Source organism: Strongylocentrotus purpuratus, unplaced genomic scaffold (genome assembly GCF_000002235.5).
Source record: "Strongylocentrotus purpuratus isolate Spur 01 unplaced genomic scaffold, Spur_5.0 spur5_scaffold_9, whole genome shotgun sequence".
Classification (NCBI taxonomy): Eukaryota; Metazoa; Echinodermata; class Echinoidea; order Camarodonta; family Strongylocentrotidae; genus Strongylocentrotus; species Strongylocentrotus purpuratus.
In genome coordinates this window covers 7,973,052-7,994,063 of record NW_022145615.1, presented here as the reverse complement: position 1 = coordinate 7,994,063, position 21,012 = coordinate 7,973,052, and the positions used below count along the sequence as shown (strand labels likewise).

Here is a 21,012-nt window from a genome sequence, read left to right as displayed (position 1 = left end):
CTAGTCATGAGACAGACGACGATCAAAGAATCACAATGTTCACCCGAAAAATGTCACATTAATCACTACAGAGAATCCAGCTCTCCATCAGGACTTTAATCCCTGGATCGTGGTGACCGTTGCATTGGCAACTATTTGCATCATCATCGTCGTGCTTTCCGTCATGCTCCGGAAAAAGACACCATACGCGCGTCGCATAAACCCACGAAGTGTTGGCGACGAAGCATGTGAAGCACTCCTGGAAACTTAAAACGACACGCTGAAAAAAGGAACACAGAGAGACAACAGCTGCTTTTAAACAAAACATTTAATTCATGTTAAGACATTCCTAGAAAGCAATTAGGATAAGTTGATTATGTGTTACATACATGGGCGTAAATCCTTACGTAATACTTATTGTTCAGGGGGTGATGAATGAATAGATCATCCCCCCTGAACAATAGGTATCAATGACAGACTTACGCCCATTAGTCCAGTAGACGGTACCATATACCATGTACATGACCTGGAAAAGTTGATAAGTACAAGGTTTTTTTGTTGATTTGTGTTCTAGATGGGTATTGAAGTAAATTCAACTTGGTTGCCAGCTTGGCAACCTTGGGCAACTTTTTTAATAGCCATATTAGCATAATCATCTAATTAGCATATGTGCAATATGTAATAATGTTGCTAATCTCAATCCTGGAAGCCTGAAAACATGAATAATATGACTTTTCAAGGGTTATATATGACAAGGAATTCATTTATGACACCAATTTTTATTTTTAAGTAATACAATTGTCTTAAATAGCATAATTAGCTCAATAATGTACAATATAAGGACTTCATTGTCATTGTTTATCTATAAAGCCTAAACATGGTGCAATGCAACATTGTAAATCCCTTATGAAAGATTAATCATTAATTCATGAGACGATATTCCATGTATATGTAGTATAATTAGCCTAATTAGAATAATCATTTAATTAGCATATATGTGCAGTATGTAATAATGTTGCTAATCTTAATCCAGGAAGCCTGAAAACATGGATAATGTGACTTTTCAAGGATTTTCCATGACGAGGAATTCATTTATGACACCAATATTTATTTTTGAGTAATGCAATTGTCTTAAACATAGCATGATGAGCTAATTAGCATAATGTACGATATATGGAATTTATTGTCATTGTTTATCTATAAAGCCAAAAAATGGTGCAATGCAACATTGTAAATCACTTTAGAAAGACTACACATTAATTCATTAGAAGATATTCCATGTAGATGTCGTATAATTAGCCTAATTAGCATATACACTGTACCGTATGTGCCATATGTAATAATGTTGCTAATCTTAATCCAGGAAGACTGAAAACATGGATAATATGACTTTCCGGCGTTTTCCATGACGAGGGATTCAGTTGTGACACCAGTTTTTATTGTTAAGTAATGCAATTGGCTTAATATGTAATTATTGTACTTGTTGTTTTTATTTCCGTATAATAAAAAAATCAGATACAAATACAAATATACGGCTGGTTGCCCATATTTAGCTGCAACTATAATTGTTGCTGCTGGTCTTCCATGGGGCCAGTTTACAATATACAAAATATACATAATATTACAAATTAACGAAATAAATAATTACAAAGTATCAGTCGAAAACTTAATACAAATACTGAAAGGAAAAACAACAACAAACAAACAAACAAAAACAAAAACAAGAACAAAAACAAAAACAAACAAAAACAACAAACAACAAACAAACAAATAAACAAAACAAACATCATATAAACATACATAAAGAGGTACAACAACAAGGTGATTATAGTCTGTTTAGGTTAGTCTTAAAGGTGGCAAAAGTGGGTAGTTGACGCAAATCAGGAGATAATTTATTATATTGAAAAGAAGCTCTGTACACAAAAGTTCTTTTACAATAATTAGTTCTTGGCTTAGGTAAAGAGAGGTTATGTGCATTACGGAGGGAGTATCGAGAGGGTTTAAACTCAAACATGTCTTTCAAATATTCAGGGGTCATGTTATGTAATGTTTTGTAAGTTAGGAGTAATAAATGGATTTGTTGCCTATCACGTATCATTTGCCAACCAAGACAGCTATGAATTTGACTGGTAGAAGTATGCGAATAAGGGTTAACTAATATGCCTAATTAGCATATATGTAGAATATCAATTATTTGGGACTCTATTGAGCTTCACAAATTGTATGTCCAATGTGGTGGTTATCTTGGTCTTAAAGGCAATGTTGTCGAACCTCATGAAATGTCTATGAAATGACGGGGTCATCATACGCAGTGATGGTTGGGCTTCAGTCATTGGATTTACAGAGACTGTCGGAAACACACTGAAGATGGTTAAAGCAGATGGTAATGATGGAATTGATCATGTGGTGAGACAGGTACGTTCATAGGCCAGGGATGTTGAATACAACAGTGAGAACTATAATCTGTCTATGTTTACCAAAGCCAGAACCATTGAGAGTACAAGCCCGACGTTGCTCAAGCTGGTGGCAGAATTCCTGGAAAAGTCATATTATCCATGTTTTCAGGCTTCCCGGATTAAGATTAGCAACATTATTACACATTGCACATAATGCTTATTAGGCTAATTATACTACATCTACATGAAATATCTTCTCATGAATTAATGATTTTTCTTTCAAAAGTGATTTACAATGTTGCATTGCACCATTTTTAGGCTTTATAAATAAACAATGACAATGAAGTCCATATATTGTACACATGCTAATTAGCTCATTATGCTCATTGTGCTATTTAAGACAATTGCATTACTTGGAATCAAAAACTGGTGTCATAAATGAATTCCTCGTCATAGAAAACCCTTGAAAATTCGTATTATCCATGTTTTCAGGCTTCCTGGATTGAGATTAGTAACATTATTACATATTGCATAATTATATGCTAAATAGATTATTATGCTAATTAGGCTATTTATACTACATATACATGGAATATCTTCTCATGAATTGATGATTAATCTTTCTAAAGTGATTTACAATGTTGCATTGCACCATTTTTAGGCTTTATAGATAAACAGTGACAATGGAGTCCATATATTGTACATATTATGTTAATTATGATATTTAAGACTATTGTATTACTTAAAAATAAAAATTGGTGTCATAAATATATTCCTTGTCATAGAGAACTCTTGAAAAGTCGTATTATCCATGTTTTCAGGCTTCCTGGATTAAGATTAGCAACATTATTACATACTGCACATATATGCTAATTAAATGATTATTCTAATTAGGCTAATTATACTACATATACATGGAATATCGTCGCATGAATTAATGATTAATCTTTCATAAGGGATTTACAATGTTGCATTGCACCATGTTTAGGCTTTATAGATAAACAATGACAATGAAGTCCTTATATTGTACATTATTATGCTAATTATGCTATTTAAGACAATTGTATTACTTAAAAATAAAAATTGGTGTCATAAATGAATTCCTTGTCATATATAACCCTTGAAAAGTCGATTTATTCATGTTTTCAGGCTTCCAGGATTGAGATTAGCAGCATTATTACATATTGCACATAATGCTAATTAGATGATTATGCTAATATGGCTATTAAAAAAGTTGCCCAAGGTTGCCAAGCTGGCAACCAAGCTGAATTTACTTTAATACCCATCTAGAACACAAATCAACAAAAAAACCTTGTACTTAACAACTTTGCCGGGTGTGAAAAACTTCTACAGGACTACATGGTTACATACGAATATATGTATACTGTAAGCATATGGAATGATCAAATTAAAATAAATCGACTCAATCTTGTTAATCACATCCACTGCACATAAGAATGGGTATTGTGCATGGAAGTGTGCTCCACACTTTCCCGCCATAAGTGATAGTGTTAGTTGGTTATTTACCTGACAGCTAAGAAAGCAATAAATGCTTGTTATATAGTAAGCAACAAGTCTAATCATAATTTGAATATGATGGCATTGATGAGCGATGATCCCCTTCAGGGTACATTTCTAATTAATGTGATGATAACATTTTTCAAAATTAACATAGTGTACAAAGAATGAAACGAAGAAGGAGAACAAAATCTTTAGTAATACGGTAGGAATGTCAAAATGTTTTTTTTGTTAATGAAAGTGTTCATCATCAAGCGATCAAATAAAATTCCGAGTTATATCAATTCAATTCAATTCAATTTAGTCATGTGTATAATTATATGAGAAAGTACTAGTAGTCGTTATATTCAGAAAATCAGTCAATTAGTCGTGTCATATCCAAAAATATTTCCTATATTTGCTCTATTTGTCATCAGTTATGCATCCACGTTAAACACATACAGAATACTCGTAATTAGTAGGAGAATGAAAACAAATTCTAAAGGTAGATATCATTAATACTTTCTTTTTCTTCTTGTTTTAATAAACAAAGGTGAATGATAACAATTATTAAATTTGTCACCGGTGTATATTTATTCACACTCATTAAATGAAACCGTCTTTTCATCAAGATTCTATATATTCAGCAGCATCCCTCCTTGCGTAGGATATTAAACATAGGCCTATAGGGGCTTCCCAGTTAACTGAAGGTTCACCAGACCAATGACCCAGACCAAGAGCCCAGAACCAAATTATAAAGGGGAACGAGTTACGAAAGAATGTCCTGGAGACCAATATTTAACAATCTTTATTTTTGCTGAACTTGTTGAACTTTGGCCTAGTTTCCACCCTCCTTTCATGAACCCTCAGGGAAATTAAAAATCACAGTCACCACGAAACAAAAGAATGAGGCTGATTTTGATGATGATAATGGTGATGATGATTAAGAGGAGAAGGAGGAGGAGAATGGTAACGATGTTGATGATGATGAAAATAGTGATGCTGATGATGATGGAGGTGATGATGAAGATGATAATGGTGATAGTGATGATGATAATGGTAATAAAGATATTAATGTCGATTATGATGATGACGATTTTAAAAATTATCGCAATAAAGACTTACATCATCTTATTAGGCGCCATTTATACAATTAAGTTTTTCAAGTCACGTCGGTATTTACATTATATGCTGAAATCTTTGTAGGTATCGTTTGCATGATGTCTGTCTGACTCAATATCTATCCCTCTGTCTCTCTTTCTTAGTCTCTGTGTTAGTATGTGTGTGCGTATGTCCTACTTTCTACCTCTCTTTCTCTCTCTTTCTCTCTCTCAGCTCTCTTTCTCCTCACCTTTCGTTTTATAAAGATAACGGATTAAGAATAGCCCAAAATAGGTGGAATAACAATGATGAAAATGAGTCTTCGGTAAAGGCCCGGTCACACAGAGGGGACGCATGGGGAACGCACGGCCAGCGCATTGATAATTTGCATTTTTGGCCAGTGCGTTGTCGTGCGCCCAACTTTTGTCGAAGCTATAGCGAGCTGACACCAAATGCATAGCGTGTTGCTAGCGCGCTGAGCGCATACAGGTCGCATACAGTGCGCATACAGAGCGTACACAGAGCGCACATGATAACAACTTCCACGAATGCAAAGCGTGTTGCTAGCGCGCTGGACGAATGGTCAACGCATGCACCGCGTTCTACGACGTACGGCCCGCGCATTGGAAATCGGAAAAGGCCGGGTGCCTAACTTTTGTCATGATTTTGGAAAAGCTAGCGAGCTGACACAAAATACACAGCGTGTAGCTAGCGCGCGCTGTGCGTATACAGGGCGTGTGCTCCGCGTATGTCTGGCGCTGGTCTAGCGCGCTCCACGCATGTCTGGCGTGCCTCTGGCGTGTACATTCATGCGTCGAGCTCCGCGCACACTTTTGAACATGCTCAAAAAATCCCGACGCACACAGCGAATGACGACGAATGCATAGCGTGGGTCCAGCGCGCTCGACGAACGAGTAACGAATGATGACGCACGCCTAGCGAACGACAACGCACTGGCCCAAATTGCAAATTTTCAATGCGCTGGCCGTGCGTCCCCCATGCGTCCCCTCTGTGTGACCGGGCCTTGAGCAAGCTGGTTTTTTTTAAAGTTAACTTACATGATGCAATTGCACAGGATAGTGTTGGAACCTGAATTGAATCAATAATCAATGTTGAAGTACCTTTTTATATTATTTTAGCTCATGAATGTTGGTACTTCAGATTCAAGTACTTGTGATAGTGATTCAGCATGGTGTTCTGTATTTGTATTGACGAGCAATTGTTTTGTTCAGTTCGTGTATACCCCTGGTTAACAGTGTATAATGTACAAATAATATTACCAAACAATTTCGATAAGGAATGAAGACGTGCAGGTCTAACTTTCGTTACTAGTATATAAATGTACGGTAAGGTTTACAAAATAGTGCATATATTACATCCCATAATTATCTCGTTTTACATACATATAATACCACTAAACAAAGTAGGATTTAACAATGTTGTATTTATACTGAAGAAATTGGGGTTTTACTTTTAAAGATATACCTATACAAGTTTATTTTAACCTGTCACTTATTAGCACTCATTTATATTATCAGGCGTTTCCATTTATCATAATTCCGCAAATATTTATCAGAGATAAGAAATTCTCCTTGAATCCTACGTGTCCTGTGCCCTGATGAAAAGCAAAATTTTGTTTTCTCAGTTTAAATGTACTATTGTTTGCTGTAAATAACTCTGTTCTTTTACTTCTTCTTCCTCTTCTTCTTCTTCTTTTTCTTTTTTTTCCCCCTCTTCTTCTTCTTCTTCTTCTTCTTCTTCTTCCTCCTCTTTTTCTTGTTCTTATTGATAACGTGTTCGATATCTTCTCCTTATCTGTGACCTCACACATCACTGGTGGAGTGGTTTTAAAGTCCGTCGCTAAATCGAGCAAGTTACCCATCTAAAATTCTTGCTCCCATTTGAACAGTCATCCATATTCTAATCGGTCATGATTTCTTGATTACGCTCTGTACATAACCGCAGTTGTTTAGTCTGTTTATGCTGGTGGGAATCCCATGTTCAAATATATATGATATTTATTTGGATCAAACAACTTATCGACAACATGATATTGTTTTTCTCCGCCATTTTGTTAGTGCTTGCAGGTAAAGTATCATCATATTTGTTCTGGGTTCGCGACGTCAGGGTTGCAATCACGAATGTGATAAACGATTTCAAAGTGAATTAAAGCTTTAAATTAAAATTGGTGTACTCTGGGAGTTATATGAAGTGAGTTGACTTTGAGTGCTAGATTTAACATAATATACTAACGGCATCAGTGCAAGTTTAGAACCAAATATTGTGATTACTGTACGCAGAACTCACATTGGTATTTTGGAAGAGAAGGAAACGGGAAAAGGGGGGGTTCTAGGACAATTACCCCCTGGGCAATCAACCCCCCCCCGTAGAATTACCCTCCGAGGACAAGGGGGGTAATTTTCCGGGGGGTAATTGTCCTTGGGGGATAAATGTCCTCGGGGTGTAATTCTCCGGGGGGATTTTCCGGGGGGGGGGGTAATTGTCCTTGGAGGATAGTTTTCCGGGGGGTAATGTTCCGGGGGGGTGATTGCCCAGGGGGTAATTGTCCTGATACGGACAAGTATACCCAACTTTTTTATAATGAAACCTGCTGATTTTGCACACCAGTATCCCTAATTTCATCTATCGAAAAAATCAGCTGCGCAACAAGAAATGTTGTTGGAATTCATTTACATGATAACAATATTTCGGGTTGAAGATTATTTTGCTAGGAAAATGAATTACCAACTGTCGTATCATCTAACGTATATCCAGACCTAGTTTGACATTGAATTATGTGTTCTTTGAACCACGCACTTGGCTTTAAATGGGAAAGTTATTCATGATAGGAAGCAGCACTGAAAGGAATTTGATAAAAGTTTGAACACTATAGGACATACAATGAGAAAATTATTACAATTTTGAAAAGCTGTTTTAGCATTACATATTGAACTTTCAAATACGTTTAATAGGTAATGTCATTGTAATATAAGCCTCTCTCATTTTTCGAGCAAATGAAAATCACTAAAAATTTAACTTTTTGTATTCATTACTTATGAGCGTATAATTTCTTGTAAGAAGTCTTAAATAGTGTAGTGTCCAGGAGGAAAGGTGCCAGGGAGAAAAAAAACAATCATATTTGAGTAAACGACATATCAGAGATATGACCCTGAAAACGTCTCAAATGCTGACAAAATTGAATTAAGTAAACTCATATTTCAAGCATTTATAGCGTTCTTGTTAGTGATCCGATATGTTTCATCATTTCGCCAGTCTGTATCTCGTATATGTTCTGCTTCCACGCGCATGAAAGGAGTACAAAGGTTAGGTTTGCTGTTATCTGACTCTTATCTGAACTAATTCATCATCTTAGATAACAGGTGGTATGACCCACCCGAAGTAAAACCGAGCATCAACCTTTCTGAGAGGAAGTTCCTAGTGACATAAATCATGTTTCAAAGTCCTGATCAAAAATGTCATTGTTGGACAGGCTAGATATTAAATCCCGAATGAGGATATATCGATTAAACCAGAAGTGTAACGCACAATACTGTCAACAGATTTGAAGAATATATATTTAAGATACTTTCAAGAATGTTTTCTACCAAATATGACCCATTTTGCATTTGAAAAAACACGAACTAAATGGGATCTAAATATAAAACGCTTTTGTCTCATGAAAGACATTCACACAACTCGGCTTTGGCAAATAAACGGGTACTTTAACATTCACGTATTTGTAAATATGCAGGTCTTGCATGCTGCCAGGATTGTAATTTTGACGCTAATCGTACATCGAATCAACGGTGCGGATGGTCCAACGACTACGAAGACGACTTTGATTGGTCTGTCAGGCGATTGCCGACCCCGACCCCGTTCACGGGACCGTCAGGAGACCATACAACAGGCAGTAAGTAATAATATGAGTCGTAGGATGAAGGGCATTCGCCATTGCTGTTTTGATGTCTTGTTTACACGCTTTTTGTTTGTTATTGTTGTTGTCTTTAATAAGAATAAGAGTAATAATGATATTAACTACAACAACAAGAATAATAATAGTAATGATAGCATTGTATCTTATGTACTCAGAAGAACCCCATCACTACTCTTCCTGTAGACGCTGCAATCAATATTACCTCAGTATTGCCATGTACCCATTTCATACACCTAGGTCACGAAGGACAAAAAGAATGTGGGCAAGACACCTTGTGCAAGGATGTTTGCAATGAGCAAGGATCGAACTTGGGGCCCCTCGTATGAGAGCCAATAGCCTTTACCAAAATAACAACGGCACTCCAACCATGATGTTGTTGTTTATAATGATGATGATGTTCTTGTTGTTGTATACTTGTTGTTCTTGCAGCTATTATTGTTCGCTATTGATTCTTTTATTCTTATATTTGCAATGACGAATATCGTCATTGCCTTGTTTTCGTTCACATTCTGCCCCATTAATATTCTTCTTCTCCGTGTTCTCCGTGTTCTCCGTGTTCTCCGTGGTGTTTTCGTCCGGAAATCGCATTCGTTTTGCACGTAGTGCTTCTTATCACTAGTTATGCGCTTACCTCATGGCCGTTTCTAGCATAGTCTCTAGTATCTCAACAAGGTCACTACATTCTTCGATTTTCGAAATCACTCATGCATAACCGTCCAGGCGCCATTTTGTCCGTTTCTGGTCCGTTTTAAAGGGGTCATTTAACAATGTTAAATCTGAGATACACGGTCCTACATGTTACCAGTTTCTGTGATATGGTGTAATATTGAAGCCCTAAAAATATCGCGCTTCAAAATGATCAAGAAGTGCCTCAAAAAAGTAAAAAATCTTTGAGTGACCGGTTTTACCATACTCGTTTTCCCCCGATAGACTGTAGTGTTATGAAAACCGTTCGGCGAACGGTTTTCAAAATGTGTAGTTCCAATCATTGATATCTTGATAATCAGACAGGCGATCGGCTTGTAAAAGTCATGGAGTTCCTGACTGACCTAAAGGTTTATAATTATCACTGCAGCATGAGCTAAATCAAGGATTATTTCTAAAGGATCTAAGACAAGGTTACCGGATCCGTTTAAGGTCTTTCTTTCTTCCTTCCTATCTCTACTATTCTAGATCCTACAAAGTTCTAAAAAATTACTCTAAATAGTCCCAAGATATGTTCTTTCATCTGCGACCCATGACCTGACCTTCAAAATGCCATCTTTGCACAGCAAATTCAAATCCAAAACCGACTCCATCAAAAATCTCTAAAATTTTGAAAAATGGACCCCTTTCAAATCTTACTTTCTCATACCATTTCCGTTTTGTCTCAATTTCTTGCAGTATCTTTATTTCATAATTGCAGAAAGCCATGCTGAATTTAAAGCTCCAATGAATATGAAAAAAAAATAATAGCGGTCTCGTAAGTTCTGGGAATCGGCTTTCTTTCTGTACTGGCCGTATCTCCATCGTTTCTGGCCAAATCCGTAACCTTTTTTGTATTTAGATACGTGAAGATATGCCCTTTCCAGCCAAGTTCAAAATTATAGACCCTGACTGTGACCACAAGTGAGAAAATTGCCCTCCAAATTCGCCATTTCCAGGAAAATTGCGAAATAACTTCAACTTTCTCTAAAATGACGATCCGTATACCTACGTCAATAAAACTTGGCATACACATGTATCCAGGCACGTGACAACTTTCTGCTTAATTTGGTAAAATTAGATGACGTCAGCGCAAAATTATTGCCCCCAAAAATGAACTTGGTATTCATTACGTAACAGCCCGTTAAATGCGTGCAATTTATTTTACGCAGATGCCAATGGTGTCAAACTGACCGCATTGAAGGGTTCTTTCGAATGAAACGAAATACGTTATATGTTATCACAAAAATATGTTTCCGCCAAGTTATAACACGTATCGACTATGACGTCATTGTTCAGACTGCTTTTCGCCCCCTTCCCGTCCTTTTTGTCCCCTTGTAATTTTGCAGTGATATTCCGAGTTGCAATGCGCAGTGCACCTGGGAGCCGGATTTTTGAAAATCGCCAAGGGTGTTAGTATGGGCGGCTGTTTGTGCCACAGCACGCGTCACCACATATGTTCATCATGCACCAAATTCCATTAGTTTTGCACGCAGTGCTTGCGAGACCTTTCTAGGTCCCTTCCTCTTTTTTAATTCCCTTCAAACTTCGTAGGCATAGTCTCTAGCATCCCTTCAAGGTCACTGTGTTCTACGTTTTCCGGGATCGCTCATACGTGACCGTCCAGGCGCTATTTTGTCCGTTTCGGGCCGTTTTGGTGGCCTTTCTTTCGCCCTACCTATCTCCACTATCACAGAAGCCACATACATGTACTTCTTACAAATTGATCTGGATAGTCCGAGAGAAGCTCTATGTGATTGGGAAAGAAGCAATGTACCAACACTGATCCAAACGTATAAAGACAAGATATCAAGACATGAAACGTCGGGTGGGATGATATTCATCGTCATAATATGACATTAATATCAAAATCATCATCATCACCATTATCACCACCCTCATCCCTCTCATTCTCAAAATCGACCTCAATTTCACCAACATTTTCACTAACGTCGACACGTTAATTGAATTTTTTTATACACGTCGTCATCACATGCATTATCGATGTCATTAATTGTCTTAATTGTGTTTTCCCTCGATTCCATTGACATTAATGTATTGTGTTTACAACTCCAATCCTCTTCATCGCCATTATCATCGCTTTCCTCCCATTCCTCTTCCAGGTGGCAACTTCCTCTACACCGAAGCAAACGGGAGGGACCATGGGGAGAAAGCGAGAATCTACAGTCCCTTCGACTCCCAGCCCAACGAGGCCGGCACGGACATGACGATGATCTCGTTCTGGTACAGCATGTGGGACGGCTTCGACGGGGGTTCTCCATTTCCCAAGACAAACATGGGCACGCTCAACGTCTACATCGCCTACGACGGCGAGAAAGTCCCGGCTCACCCGCCCGTCTGGTCACGCGCGGGATCGCAGACGGATAGATCCGGATGGAAAGAGGCAAAGATCATGTTTACGGCCCCTAGTCCGTTTCGGGTAGGTCAGATAACTGCAGAAAATATATTGGTCACCTTGATATTTCCTATTGAATATTTCCTATGAATATCTCGCGCGCTCTCTCTCTCTCTCTCTCTCTCTTTGAATCACAACGATATTCCAATCAGGTAGACATCATTTTCGATATGTTAATGTTTTCTTTCTTAACCAAGAATATTTCACGATGGCATGTTTCTTTGTGCGTCCCCAAAAAACTACCACATACATTTGTAATTTAATTATGATGATTATGGTGTGTGATGTTTTAGATACTTATTGCATGGGTGAATAATGTACCATGCCGTTTATCAAGTTTAAGTCTATTCCTATCCTCTTCATTCTAGACCTGATCCTCCTCCCTCCTCCTCCCTCTTCCCCTCCCCCCTCCTCCTACACCTACCTCTTCTAATTCCTTCCCTCTTCCTCCTTGTCCTTCTTCTTCCTCCTCCCTCCCCCAACTTCCTCCTCATCCCTCCTCCTCTCTTCATTCTCCTCTGATTCCTTTTCCTCCTTATTCTTCCTCCTCCTCCTACTCCTCCATCCTCAACTCTTTCCCGTGCTCCTCTTTTCCCGCCTCTTCCCTCTTTTCTCCCATTTCATCTCCTCCCTCCTGTTCTTCGTCGTTGTCCTCCTCTTACTTGTCCAGATGTTGTGCTTGACTCTACATGTTTCTCCGTATTCTACTTTTATTTTCCTTCTTTTCTCTTCCTTCTTTTCTCAGATTATATTCGAAGGTGTCATAGGTGAAGGAGAAAGATCTGACATCGGTATTGACGACGTAATGGTCAGACAACCCAGTAAGTTATATTCCATTGTCCTAGAATAACAGATTTCTTGATTGAGACAATATTAAAGTCAATAATAACAACATTCAAATCCCTTCATAAATAAATACAGGGAGAATGCCGTTCAAGATAGTAAACTATGTCTTCATTCTTATCTTCTCTATCTTTTTTAAGAATTATAATAATATTCATAGAAGAGACAGGAGTACAATTCAGATACATTGGCTTATGATAAGCTCCTCCAAAAGTTTCTCTCCCCCCCCCCTCACCTAACCTTTCGTTGAATGTACGCACAAAATCTTACGTTGCCTGTTTTCTTTATTTGCAGCGCGACTTGTAAAACAATAGTTTTTTTTTACCGAATTACTTATTTATGATTAATTATTATGGCTTTAACCATTCATTCACAGAAATGCCCAACAGCTGTGACTTTGAGAGCAGTGAGATGGGTGATCTTTGTTTCTTTTACCAAGAGGACCTCGAAGACGACTTCGACTGGACGAGACATTCTGGTGAGACGCCCTCTCTTGACACTGGACCACTTACTGATCACACCCTCATGAACGATACAGGTTAGCGCACATTCAGAAACACACCCGATTTAGGAGGAGAGTGGATTTGCTTCGTTAGACGGACAAGTATCGCATGAGTAAACACGTTTGTCCTTGTGCGATTGGAAGAATATACAACATGTTTAACAATTTTCTATCATCATGTTTTAAAAATATTCTTAAGGCAAGTCATATTTAAAACTTTTACTTCTCTATAATATCCGAAACTGATAGTGTTTCTTTTGTACGACAAGTATAGTTAACGCAGATTCAATTTACGAATCTCTATAGGTTTAATAACAAAGCTTTGGTATTTGTTATATGATTATTTATAGTTTTGTTGTACATGTCAAATTTGTCTCTGGAAGTCTCTGGAAATGTAATTAGTCTTCATTTTTATTATAATAATCACTATTGATGTTACTACAATTATCGTGATCATGGTCATGATATAGGATAGCAAGTGCAAGAAATGATTATACAGTTATTTGAATAAAACACTGAACAATTATCTGCAATAACTATGTTTCCTTATTAGGGCACTATATGTACATCGAAACGACACGCCAAAACATACCGGCTACTGCTATCTTGAAATCCGTCGAATTTTTCAAGGAAAGAACATATTGTTACTTCGACTTCTACTACCACGCTTTTGGGGACCATGTTGGTGAGCTTCGATTAAATATCAAAATTATCACTAGTGAAACGGGATCGGTTGAATTTCGTCACCGGATTGTAGAACCTGGCCAAAGCAATGATACGTGGATCCACTACAGCAGTTTGATAACCGATTACATGGGATATTACACCGTGAGTACTTCACATGTTGTTTGTTTACTTGTAATGCTGTATCTGTTTCTTTGTTTGTCATGCTGTATCTAAAGTGTATGTATTATTGCGCCCGGAGAAATCAATGAAATCAACTACGTAACTGCACCAAAAAGTAAGCAACGCGAACGAGTTATAGATTTTCCCCTTAATTTTAATTTCATTCTGTTTTTATTTCAAATTGGGACAGCCCCCCCCCCCCTCAAAAAAAAGGAAATTTCGTGTATATTTTTATTATATCGAAAGAAAATCCGGAACAGTGCAATCATAGGTGTACGAGCATTTCGTTATAAGGAGGGGGCAGAGACCTCTGTAGCCGAATGTCAACGTTTCTGTGTACACACACGAGCAGTCATTTTGGGATTTGGACCATGCCGCAAGTGCATTTAGATCATCTTGGAGAATATCACAATCATGTTTTGTCTTGATCCATCTATACACTTTGGTGTCGTCAGCAAACATCTTAGCTGTAGAGGTCACCATTTCCGGAATGTCATTCACATAAAAAAAGAAAAAGCAGGGGCCCGAGAATCGACCCTTGCGGTACTCCACTTGTTACGTCTTTTCAAGATGACACACCATTTCTGAGAACAACTCTCTGCCTGCGTCCTTCAAGAAAACTCTCTATCCAATCCAATACTTGGCCATGTATTCCGAGTTGCTTCAATTTAACAGAAGTCTTCGATGTGGAACTGAGTCGAAAGCCTTTTGAAAATATAAATATACAATGTCTACTCCTTCCTTCTCATCAATAGCCTTCGTCCAGTCGTAAAAACACTCCAGAAGTTGAGTAGTGCATGAACATCCTTGTTGGAAACCGTGCTGATGGCATGAAATTTTATTATTGATCGATGCATGTTCACTTAATAACTTGTCACAAATAATTTTCTCCAAGATCTTCACTATTTGACTTGTAAGAGAGACTGGTCTATAATTGTTCGGCAGTAGTCGAGATCCTTTCTTGAAAAGGGTATGATGTTTGCATCCTTCCAATCTTGAGGGGTTTGACCAGTCAGTAACGATAAATTACTCCGACCAAGATCTTTGTCTTTGGATTTGAATGAACTAAGCACCACACCATCTCGGCTTTAGTTTCAATCTTAGTGTACAATGTTGAATGCAAATTCCTTCTGACTAAGGGTACGTTTATGCTCAACTTTTTCTGGCCAGAATGAGGCATTTGTTACGCGTTTAGTTCAAAACATAGTTGCGTCCTTTCTCATTTTTGTAGAATCACAGAAAAACGGCGATCGTAATCGCCGATCGTAAACTAACAACAAGGTACGTTGTTTTTGGATCGGCGATTCTGGGAAAGCATAAACGCACAATCATAAATGAGGTCAACGTAGCATGCGCAGTACAGGTTTGCAAATCCAGCAGCAGACTCTGCAATGCACTTCTCTGGCCAGAGAAGTGAGCATAAACAGTACACCGTGGAACTGCGATAACGATGAGCGTATACGATGAGTGTTTCAAATCGCTCATTCTGCCTTCAAAAATGAGCATAAACGTACCATAAGAGCAAGGTTCCTCCTCTGCCGATTTCTGTATAGGTGCCATCTACATAAAAATCTAAGTTTCTGTCTTGTCTAAAACAAATATAATCTTGTGGTGTAAATTCACTGCTACGAGCCGAACTGTCAAGCCATGTCTCTGTAATGGCTCACATATCAACATCGTTGTCATATAAATAGTCCTTCAATTCCACGTACTTTTTCTTCAAACTAAAGGCATTCATATGAACTATCTTCAGAGGGCTAAATTATTTTCCCTTATGAATATGAGTTGGTTCGAGCATAGAATAAGATTTTTGGATTTCCACCTTGATTGTCACTTGTAGTATCATCCTTTGAGTTTAAGTTTGAAAAGTCTAAGTGCTGTGCAGTATGTACATCTGTGCAACTATTTACAAGTGTACCACTCAAGTCTACTCTGACTAATGAGCATAATGATCATAATAACAATAATTTCAATAATAATAATGAAATGATAACGATAATAACAGTAATAATAATGATAAATAACATTTGTATATCGGTTAATTTCCGTAAGTAACATAAGCCAATTTAATGAAGAAAACTAACGTAATTAAAATGTTAATACAGTATAAATATACCGATAGAAAAACAAATGTAAGACAAAATATAAGGTGGAAATATACATAGAAAAATGTACAATATACAAATTAAAAACTGTATAATTACAAGTGAAACATTTTAGAATGTACTGGGTGGATGTAAAGTCCTAAGCCTAGTCTGATGGATAGCTCTACCCTTGAACTAAAAAACCGATTCATCGAACCTTTATGACACCAAACGCTTCCTATTACTAGACAAGTGAGATGTACGTGGGCCATCTCTGTGGTACATCACTTGTTCTTTGCGAGAATTGCTCTGCCACAACTGCTACACTAACCGAATCCTAATTTCAACCCTGCACCCAACACTATACCTTACCATTACACCATTTACCAAAATGCTGCACGGAGCCATTGTCGCAGGGGCAATTAAATGTCGGGACATCGTCATGCTCTTGATCTTGTTTTTTCTAACATAGTTTGTTTTTGTTTTTTCTTTTTTTGTGCTAGCTTAAATTTACTGGATCACGGGGCGATGGACATTTGGGTGATATCGCAATTGACGACATTTCCCTAGGTGAAGGTTGTTTTGGTGAGTATTGAAAAATAAATACCATTGTGCGGTTGTTTGTTTCTTTGCTTGTATGTTTGTGTTTGTCTCTCTTTTATTGTAAAAATGATCGTAATATCCTACCCCGGTTTCACCAACGACACTGACACGAGACCAAAGTTTATTTTTATTAAGACGAAAATTAACTTGCGAGTTTTTGTTTCTTCCAATCTTATATATTCCCACGTGGTAAGTCTCTATATTAGCAATGCCCCAAAGGAAATATACACTCTAAAAATATTGGGCAAAAAATTGCCGAATTTTTACCCAACATGAGGGCGATTATGTGTCCAACCAACTGTTGGGTAAATTAAAGATTTTGCACGATTTGCCCAGTGTTGGATTAAAGGAAAATACCCATTTTTTAACCAACAAATATTTACCCCATCAGAAATTCACCATAATGTGTAGCATATTAGACACTAGTTGGGCAAATGAGTTGTACAAATATTATTATATATAAAAGGACATTAGCGCCGCGGCGGGAGTCGAACCGAGGACCTTGTGATCCATAGTCTTGAGACATACCCACTCGACCACGACACCTCTAATATGAGAACTAGACCCCAATATGTTCCATACACGTAATTGTTGCCCGACTTGCGTTTGCCCAGTAAAATCTGCTCAACTAATTTTGAATATTTAATTGGGTAACTATACATGTAGTAAAAGGTTGGGAGAAAATAGCCCAAATGTTAGACAAAAACGGCCAAACTTTAATTTTCCCAATAACATTACCCAATTATTCCATCGGTAAGTACATGGTTGGTAGAAAATAACCCAATTGTGGGACAAAAATGGCCCATCTATAGGAAAAAATTCCTCTGTAGGGCCATGCATTATGGGTCAAGGCATGCCCACATAGAAGATTTTGTTATGTTGAGGGTCGGGGCAAAATGCAATGAATTATTGAAAATGTATTGCATTTTCTTTGTGTGTTTTTTTTTTGTGGGGGCGTCGACGTACCCTAGCACCCGCTGCGTATAGTCATGATTCATTGGTTAAGCAATGGCCTCGTTACAGTGAGCCCCCAGGATCAAAACCGTGTCGATGTGCTATATTAGTGCCCTTTTGACCAACAGTGACCAACAGTGTATCTTTGACGAAATAACGCCCGGAGAACTCGTTCCCGGAGCATTTTGCCTGGCACCGACCAACGGTTAGCAAACGTGTTCACTGAAAACAAATCCTGTTCGTGTGGTTGGTGGTTTTGTTATCACTGTTATCATATGTGTATATTTTTGTGACCTTCGTCCAAATCAACAGCTACCGACGTATGCGGAAGCAATCCTTGTCTCAATGGAGGTTATTGTGGTCACAATTCGAACTCTCAATATTACTGCGAGTGCGAAATCGGCTGGACAGGTCAAAATTGCGAAACAGGTAAGAAATCAAGGTGCTACCCATCGTAAGTAATATCGTACGCCTCGTAGCAAACATCGTATACACTGTAGTTAACATCGTATAGATCGTAGTAAGCATCGTAGAGATGATGGGAAACGAATATTTTTCATAAAAATCGTTACAAATTCGAAATGAAGACCTCGTTAACATGGAGTATATCAATGGAGTAGTAGATTACAGAGAAATGGAGTGGTAGGATATAAGATCGTAGCACTGGGAATACTTGGAGACACTATGTATAATCACTAAAGTTGTAATTTGACAGATTACTATTGATGATACATCATAGTAAACATCGTAGGCTTATGTATCGTTGTACTTATTTATCCCTTTAGCAGTTGGCCTACCCATCATAAAAGCCAAAACAGCTTTACTCACAACAACAAAAATAGATTAATCGTTGTTGTAACGGCAGCAGCAACAAATACAAATCCAATTATATTATAAGTACAATATTATATTATTACACAATGCAATAAAATAAATGATGATTATAGGCCTAACTATCGGACGCTAGCCAATGTAACCTTTAACCTTTTATTTCTACTTTCTACCGTACCAGTTGTATTTGTTTATCTAACGTAGAATAAAAAATATCCTAAAAATCAGTGTCACTTTTGTCATATATATATTTATTACAGCTTTTTATATCTGCGACCATGAACCCTGCCGAGAGGGATACATTTGCCACGAGAAGGAAAACTATGATTACACCTGCTTGTGCCCCGAGGGCTACCAGGGCTATCATTGCCAGGAAGGTAAGTTTCTTTTAAAAGATTAATTTGAAAGAGAAGTGCTTATTTCTGGTAAAGGTGAACAACAGTTCACGACTTTTCTCATTCCAGACTGGAAGAGTATCGTAGAAGAAACGCACCTGAAGATACCCGAAAAGTTTAGATTAAACAGGAATGTAACATGTGTTTGCAGTCCCATATTCCATTTCTGTGTCCCGTATATAATTAAATCTTTAGCAAGAACGACTCAACTGGACTCTTAAGAATTTAAGACGAAAAGCTTAAATGTGTCTTTATTCCTAGTTATTCTTGGATTTGTCGTATATATAATTTTTACTATTCTATTTTTGTTGTCAATTTAATGGTTTGTAACGCTAACAGGCTGTAGACTCTTTACAAATTCTTGTATACATCAATAACCTTTCCAAATTACTTACATCCTCACAATAAATATGGTTGTGTGACTAGATCTACATCTTGTGTGATAATCTATTTGGTCAGAAGTCCTAAGTTATATTTGAAATAATAAGACCTGGACCTGATCATGATCCAGCTTTGTAATATAGTCGATACGTAAAGGATTTTTTCATGGGCCGAAATACAATTTCCAGTGATGCATCTCTCTCTCTCTCTCTCTCTCTCTCTATCTATCTTTCTCTCTATCTATATATCTCTCTATCTTCCCTTTCTTTCCTCATTATCCATTCTCTATCTCCTCCCCCCCCCCCTCTTCTCGGATTTGTGGGATCCCATCAACGGGACAGTACCGAACCGACAACAGACCAAACACAAAAGTTCAGTGCACGGGATGGTCAAAGAGCGGTCGGTTTAGAGTCGGTGTGGGGTCGAATTAGCGATGTGAATAACTATTACTATTTCTCTTCTCATTCTTCTTGCGATCTAGAGATTCCAACGATTGAACCTCCCGAGCCGATCGACATCCGAATCGATGGCGTCGACCCCGAGATGATCCCCGTCATTATCGGTAGTTGCATCGGGTCCTTCATCCTGATCGCCACCGCCGCCTGGTTCACGGCTACGTGCATCAAGAACGACGGCTATCGACGGAAAGCAGAGGCCGTCGAGGGCGTGAAGGACCTCGATGTCGAGGATGGAAAGTCGAACGCATATATCAATACCACATACGACCCGGATGACCCGGATGACGAAGGCAAGAATGAAGCGGGTCCATCGACGTCGGAACAGAAGGATGTCGAGGAAGCTGAAGAGTCACCATCCGGATCGGGAGAGACTACCGGGGAAAAGGACGTAAAAGCACCCGACTACGAAGACGTTACTGACAAGCCTTCTGGTTCAGAAGATAAAGTGAAAGATGAAGACGTGAAGGAGGACGTGAATGAAGACGTGAAAGAGGAAGTGAAAGATGAGAATGAATACGAGGAGGTCAAGGAAGTGGAATCGAAACCGGAGCTGCAAAAGGAGGAAGACATCCGCGAAGTTGAGAAGACGATGCTGACTGGTCTGTCGACGAAATACGATGATGATACGGATTCTCCACCACAAGATTCAGAAGAAAACAAAGAAAAGGGGGTAGTTTCATCAACGTCACTCTAAAAACCCAAACATATTTCTTTCTCATAATTAATTTTGATTGTTGAAATAATGTACGACCACTTTTAAGAAACCGAAAAGCAAAGACAAATCAATTGATTACTTTTGTAAGCAGTTTATTATCTTTATTTTCTTACAAAATCTACACTACGGAACTAAAAATGGTTGATTCTACAATTGCGTTGATAAAGTGATTATATTATTTGGGTGAAAGTATTTTTTTTTCAATAATAGTGTTGTAGAAGCCGAGTCCAAACTTATAACTAGGAGAGGAAAATCGTTTGATCTGTTCGCATTTTGGCTCGAAGACAAGACCTACACCTAGACGTAGAAACAGAAACCGTATAAAACAAATACTTTATGACCACGAATTGCATGTAAAATTATAACTACACTTTTACCCAAGATAACGGATTA

General features: G+C 38.0%; 1 protein-coding gene across 1 annotated transcript; it reads left to right on the top strand.

Annotated features, from left to right (window-relative positions):
- The first annotated feature begins 6,870 nt into the window (after positions 1 to 6,870).
- LOC100889846 (MAM and LDL-receptor class A domain-containing protein 1) lies at positions 6,871 to 20,835 on the top strand. Its single transcript, XM_011662410.2, has 10 exons — positions 6,871 to 7,060; positions 8,725 to 8,883; positions 11,715 to 12,031; positions 12,753 to 12,828; positions 13,227 to 13,388; positions 13,906 to 14,180; positions 16,786 to 16,867; positions 18,152 to 18,268; positions 18,931 to 19,047; positions 19,928 to 20,835. The coding sequence occupies exons 1-10, from the start codon at positions 6,985 to 6,987 to the stop codon at positions 20,596 to 20,598; spliced, it is 2,052 nt and encodes a 683-aa protein (XP_011660712.2). The 5' UTR covers positions 6,871 to 6,984; the 3' UTR covers positions 20,599 to 20,835.
- The last annotated feature ends 177 nt before the right edge of the window (positions 20,836 to 21,012 follow it).

What these genes read in the sequence shown, in the direction of transcription:
- LOC100889846 (XM_011662410.2), top strand. Translation starts at nt 6,985, where the DNA reads ATGATATTTATTTGGATCAAACAACTTATCGACAACATGATATTGTTT. An exon ending in ATTACATGGGATATTACACC is followed by an intron (nt 14,181 to 16,785) that starts GTGAGTACTTCA and finishes TTTTTGTGCTAG; the next exon opens with CTTAAATTTACTGGATCACG. An exon ending in CCTAGGTGAAGGTTGTTTTG is followed by an intron (nt 16,868 to 18,151) that starts GTGAGTATTGAA and finishes CCAAATCAACAG; the next exon opens with CTACCGACGTATGCGGAAGC.